General features: G+C 34.7%; 1 protein-coding gene across 1 annotated transcript; it reads left to right on the top strand.

Annotated features, from left to right (window-relative positions):
* The first annotated feature begins 721 nt into the window (after positions 1 to 721).
* Positions 722 to 5549, top strand: LOC141481910 (lysosomal cholesterol signaling protein-like). Its single transcript, XM_074174254.1, is given in 8 exon segments — positions 722 to 810; positions 862 to 1151; positions 1266 to 1555; positions 3242 to 3460; positions 3463 to 3560; positions 3624 to 3745; positions 5046 to 5211; positions 5270 to 5549. Coding segments are annotated over 7 exon segments (1227 nt in total). The 5' UTR covers positions 722 to 810; positions 862 to 1068; the 3' UTR covers positions 5519 to 5549.
* Positions 5550 to 6501: the final 952 nt, after the last annotated feature.

Genomic DNA, 6501 nt, shown 5'->3' with positions numbered 1-6501 from the left:
ATAACCTCTTCATCTGTAGGAGAAGAAGAAAGTCACAAGTGGTTCTTCTTCTTCTTTTCCATTAATGGATTCAGCTGCCAGGGCTATCCAGCCAGGTGTTCCAGAATTATGTTGTTTCTACAGGTAGGTAGGTAGGCAGGTACTACAGGTAGGTAGTACACACTGAAGTGGATATGAGTCGGACCCAAACCCCACCTGGGTTTGCGCTAAAACAAAGTTCAACTGTAATTTGAAGTCAATTAACAAGCAATGTCCGACTGCACTAGAGTGTAAGCACTAATGTGACGTGATGCACTACAAGTGGTTTGTGGTCACAAGAGAAACGCAATCGAATATCTACAAGATACAGAAGATTTATCTTTCTTTTGTCTTTGTATGGCCTTTGTAGATCTGATCTCTTCAGCATGTGAATGCTGAAATGCGATTTTGTTTCAGAAATTATTACAGACCACGTGGGGTAATTCTGATGGTGCCAATAGTCAACATTTCTTAATTTTTTTCGGAATGTATTGATATTTTCGTGTTTGATTATTTGAGATTCCTTAATCACAATAATATTCGAATGCCCATTTTTTCTCAATTCATTAACCAATATTTGTGCTATTGATGATACAGGTCTAACACAATACTGTGGTACAAGGAAAAGCTTTAGTATTTTCAAGGCCTATTGACGTACTCGCTTACGTCACCAGATGATTCTCCTGTGATTGGATCGAACTGATTATAATAGACCTTCCTGATTGAAAAATTTAGTTTTCTTGAGAAAAGTTCACTGTCCGTGATCCATGATGAATCATGACATATGTCTATGTGATAAAAATATTTTGAAAATTTGATTATTTGATGATTTGAAAATTTTAGGGACAGAAGCTGAATGTTATGATTAATTGAAGACTAGAAGGTTTAACCGTTTTACTGTTTCACATTTCATTTATGCCCAAAACGTAAACGTTTGCATACCTCTAAAATGGTTTAGGAATTTTATTGATTAGTCTTCATTATTGATATAAAAAATCTAATATCAAAAACAACCATGAATTTCATTTTCTGCTTACTGACGTGTTAAATATGGATTCTGGCAATATTGAAGCTTCTACCATTGACAATATTTATCCAGCATTAACACAATGTTTTGCAATAATAATATGTGGGTGAGCACAATTTTTCAATGTTTTTTTTTTACTTCAGTTCACTGTTGTTTTAATTCAATTTCTGCTAGAGAAACTTTCCATTTGACTAATGATAAATGTATTGGCCTGTGTCAGGTATTTTGCAGGTCGCATGAATCTTATATCAGAAACAGAAGCAAAAGGCATAAGCATATTTGTTGGCACATTTTCCTTGCCCGCATTAATCTTTATGTCACTAGCGGAACTAGACCTTAGCCAGATTAATTGGTTATTTCTTTTATCCATACTTATATCAAAAAGTATTGTATTTTTTTCTGTGATCGCTGTTACTTTATTAGTTGGGAGACCATTGAAGTTTGGGAGAGCAGGTATATTTGCAATTTTTTGCACCCAGAGCAATGACTTCGCTATTGGATATCCTATTGGTAAGTTGACTATATGGATAGAATTGAAACCTCTGATTGAAAATACAGAACAAAACTGCTATCCTGACCCAGAATTTTTGTGCTAGAGAGGAAAAATTGTTTTCAATAGATTAAGTTAGCATCATCAGGAGATAAATGTAACTAAAATTCAATCATATGCTGATGATACTATCTTGGTAAGCAAAACACACGTTGAGAGGAAGCTTTAGTTCTGGTGTTGAAAAATTTTTTCATTAAAATCTACAAAGGTGGTCCCAGAAGTATCTGGCCTGATTTAGAGATTGCAGTAATTGTTTGAAAAATATCACTGTATTAGAAATTACACACTCTATAAAGCATATTTTCAAGTTTGAAGACTCTGTGCTGGTTAGTATTTGTTTGGCAGCCATCAATAGCGAATGTTTTCAGTGAATTTGTGAAAATGGAGAAAATTGGTCAATTGTTATGTGGTACAATACTTTTATTTGAAAGGCCTCAGCCCAAACAATATAAAAGCTGAACTCGATTCTACTCTGGGCGAGTCTGGTCCTTCGTTAACAACAATAAAATATTGAGTAGCAGACTTTAAACACGGCCATACGATCTGCCAAAACGAGCATAGCAGTGGTCGACCGAATGAGGTGAGGACTCCAGAAATGTTGAAGACAATCCACAAACCGGTACTGAATGATCGTCTACTGAAAGTGTGCGAGCTAGCAGGCTTAGAAGTCATTTCAAAAAATGTGTTATACACTATATATTATCTGAAAATTTGTTACAAGATGGGAGCCGTGTTTGCTCGAGCAAAAACAGTGGTGTGAAGATGTTTCAGTTGAGTGTTTAGTGAAAGTTCACAGCAGAATTTTTGCGTCGTTTCATAACCATGGATGAAACATATGTCCATCACTTCACACCTGAGACGAAAGAACAATCAAAACAGTGACTTAAAAGGGAGAATCTGCTCCAAAGAAGGCGAAGACCGTTTCATCTGCAGGCAAGCTCATGACATCTGTTTATTTGAGATGTGCGTGGGATAATTTTCATTGACTATCTTAACATAGGTAAAACTATCATCGACGAGTTTTATGAGAACTTATTGCCATGTTTGAATGAAGAAATTGAGCAAACATGGCCACGTTTGGCTAAGAAAAAAGTGTTGTTTCATCAAGACAATGCACCAGCTCACAAATCTATATTGCAGTGATCAAAATTTAATGAATTTAGGTTTGAATTTCTACCTCATGGTCCCTATTAGTCAGATTTAGCTATCTAGAATTATTTTTTGTTCCCAAACTTGAAACAATGGCTCAGTGGTCAAAGATTTTCCAACGATGAAGAAGTGATGTCCGCAGTTAATGGCTATTTTGAGGAGCAAGACGCTATTGAACTTATTGAACGTCGCTGGTAAAAGTGTATAGAGCTGCAAGGAGATTATATTTTTCCAAAATTTTTGGGTTTTCTTTGTTGGGCCAGGTACTTCTGGGACCACCCTTGTATTACCAAGTAAATTTTCAGAGTCGTTGGGGCAACATATTTCATACATTTTTGTAAAAAGTTAGTAGATATCCTTTATTGAATTTTGATCTTGTAACACCTCAACTCAACAACTGAATGAATGAAATAAGTGAAATTATGCAAATAGCTCTTGAAATAAATAATCTTGCTAATTGAATATACTGTTAGAGTGAAATGATACTGTACTTTCAGTTGCAGCGTTATATAAATCTACGCATCCTGAATATGCAACTTACTTATATCTGATGGCTCCAATAAGCTTGGTCATTTTAAATCCCATCTCATTTATTTTATTTGAAATTAATTCACGCCAGAATGGAAGCACAGAAGATATGTTGATAAATGATGGGCATCTGTCCAGTCCAGAGGCCCGAGGAGGACGATGTAAAATGGTTGTGTCTGTAGCAAAAGGTGTTTCTTAAATCCGATTGTTTTCATGACGTTATTGGGTGTTCTAGGAAACATTATATTCAGGCACAAGATACCATTGTTTTTTGGAGGTACCTTACAGGTGAACATTTTTGCTAAATATTCGAATTATATCAAGACATGTTTAATCAATTATCGATTTTAGGTACTGGGATCTGCTTTTTCAGCAAGTGCCTTATTCTTACTTGGTTTACGGATGGTTGGAAAGGTTCACAAATTAAGAGGAATAACACTAGTTGTTCCAGGAATATTGATTATGGTCAAATTGTAAGATATCTTTTGAATGGTTTTAACACGTTTTTAGATACGCTCTGCAGTGGGGTGCTTTAGGAGATTTGAGTCCTCTTAAATGACACCTCATTTTGAGATGTGTGTTCAGGTGCCAAAGTATTTACGACACAGAGCTAATTGGAGATAACAAACCGGAAATAGCTTTGTCACAGATTTTTTCCATGATCACAATTTATTTTCCAATTTGGATAAAATAGTCATAATCGACAGAATAGAAGTTTCTTTGGTTGTTAATGTGATATATTCAAAACCCAATGATAGTGTTACATTCTGGAGAATTCTTAACAAAAGCTTTAACTAGAATACTCATTGCCAACATTTGATTTGTAAATTCAACTCACTGAAATTTAAGTAAGGACCCTGAAATCTCCCCTCACAAGGACGCCATCTATGGGTTCGACAGACAACTCAATCCTCGAATATCAGAGATACACGAGGCTATCCATTTGCAAATCCAAGCTTCAACATAGATCGCCGACAAGATTTGTTCTGTCTTTCACGGCAAGGCAAACTAGTTGTGAACTAGAGTCCAACCACAACGCATTTATGATTCAACACCAGACTGCCCTGTTTCGTCCCGTCATAGGTCTCATCAGTGGTGCTAGGCTGAATTTGTGGTTATATTATTTTCATTACTTGAAAATACATTTCACCTTGTATCACAATGTCTCAAGCTAAAAATCTTTAAAGATCTCCATATCTTCACACACATCAAATCAAAATACATTTTATGGAAGATTCTTCAGGGCAGTAAAAATTGGTACAAAACGATAAATTAACCAGATAATTTGGTAAAAAGAAGAAAAAACGTGTACGAATTTTTTGTTTGACAAATTTGATTGGTCAAATGAATATTGCAACAATAACTTCACGGAATTCTGTTTACCTCGGGTACTCCTTTGTCTAAAATCGACTGTTACTTAAACCCTCTATAAATTTACCTTAGATTGAATTCCAATTTCCATTCATCATACTTTTTTTATCAGGTTTATAAAGTTGTAATAGTATTAAAAGGTGTACTAAATCGAGTGAGGCCTTCCTCGATTAGGGTCTATTGTGTATTACATTGTTTGAAGATCGTTAACAATTGGCTATTTCAGTATTTCTCATAATTTTGGTAACCCAAGTGGTTGACGCCTTCAGTAATTAAATACACGACAGTGAAGATGTTGACCCCTCATGTTTTTCAAAAAGTTCATAACCAATTACTCAAGTAAACAATGATTAACAATCTCAAAAAATACAATACAACAAAATTCATTCACTATATTTTCAGGATCGTTTTGCCGTTGGTAACTAGAGAAGTAATCAGTACTTTACATGTAGGTTACAATGAATCTGAAAACATAGATCTTAGTACATATGGTTTTTTGTATGGAACTTTTCCATCTGCTCCAACAGTTTTTGTTTTTGCTACACAATATGCTATAGATGTAGATCTGGTGAGTAAAAATAATCACAATATCTAAATGGATTTTTAAAATGTTTCTTAATTTGCAGATTGCCAGCGCTATGGTTGTTTGTACATTTGTTAGTGCTCCTTTGATGTTTGTCTCGGCAAAGATGATTACTCTCACTGACTGTAATCCTTCTGAGTACATAAAACAACTTGATTCGTTCACTCTCGATATAAGTATAGCAGGGCTCATTGCTTCCTTTTGGGTGATTTTTGTTTTTACTATTACCAAAAAGATTTCAAGAGTACCTCATAAGATTACCACTTGCTTAGTGATATCACAGGTGAGTTAACAAATTCAATACTTTGAATTGTTTTCGTCTTCAGCAACATTGCAACCTACCAATTCATATCAATATTGTATTCATCAATGATAATAATTAAACAATGGTGTTAGCGTTTCGCTTACACCAAAGCTTCCTTGGTAGAAATTTGCTTTCTCAAGCAAATCCCCTTGAGAAAGCTATTGTATATCAAAACACCTGTTGCAGTTTTGTAGACCTTTTATAGTGAGAATCAATATAAACTTTATAAGTAAGTTTTGACATGAATTCATATCAAGTATCGGCCAGTTCCTATCAATCTTTTTACCTAAGAAACCCACCTTCGGAAAAACAATGTTTTGTTTAATTATTGCTATTTCCAGGTTGAGTTGAAAAACAGCCTTGGCTGATACTCCGCCTATTCACCTTTATACTGAAAGTTGTTTACTTTTTCCTTTTTTATGTTTTGGTGTACTTTTATGGTAAATATAGACGTATTATTATTGTTATTATTATATATGGAATACAGTGTATTATGTATGGAATACAGTGTTACGGTAATGCAGTATCTACACATATTACGAAGAATTTTCACATTGCAGAAAGCGGCAATAAGATCTATTTTAAATGTACCATGGGATACCAGTTGTAGAGAACTATTTCCTTCATTAAAAATCATGACCGTCTACTCACTGCTCATTTATCAAAGTATAATAACAGTTAAGTCAAATATGAATGAACATGCAACACACTCGTCAATTCACCCTCATGATACCAGACACAAACACAATTTGTTGGTGCCATTATGTCGTCTGCAACGAACGCAAAGAGACGACATACGGCTCTTTAACCTTCTTCCCACAGAGTTTAGGAATAGACCCTCGACGCAATTCAAAAATCAATTAAAACAGATACTATCTAATAACTGTTTCTATAGTATACTTGAATTCGAAACATTCATCAAGAAAAACAGAAATATCTTCATGACCCACAGAAACCTATAGTTTTATTTA

This window comes from Leptinotarsa decemlineata, unplaced genomic scaffold, assembly GCF_025532065.1.
Source record: "Leptinotarsa decemlineata unplaced genomic scaffold, Ldec_3_MD MMD2_tig00000514, whole genome shotgun sequence".
NCBI classification, from domain to species: Eukaryota; Metazoa; Arthropoda; class Insecta; order Coleoptera; family Chrysomelidae; genus Leptinotarsa; species Leptinotarsa decemlineata.
The sequence above is the reverse complement of the archived record's forward strand: the minus strand, read 5'-3'. Positions and strand labels throughout refer to the sequence as shown.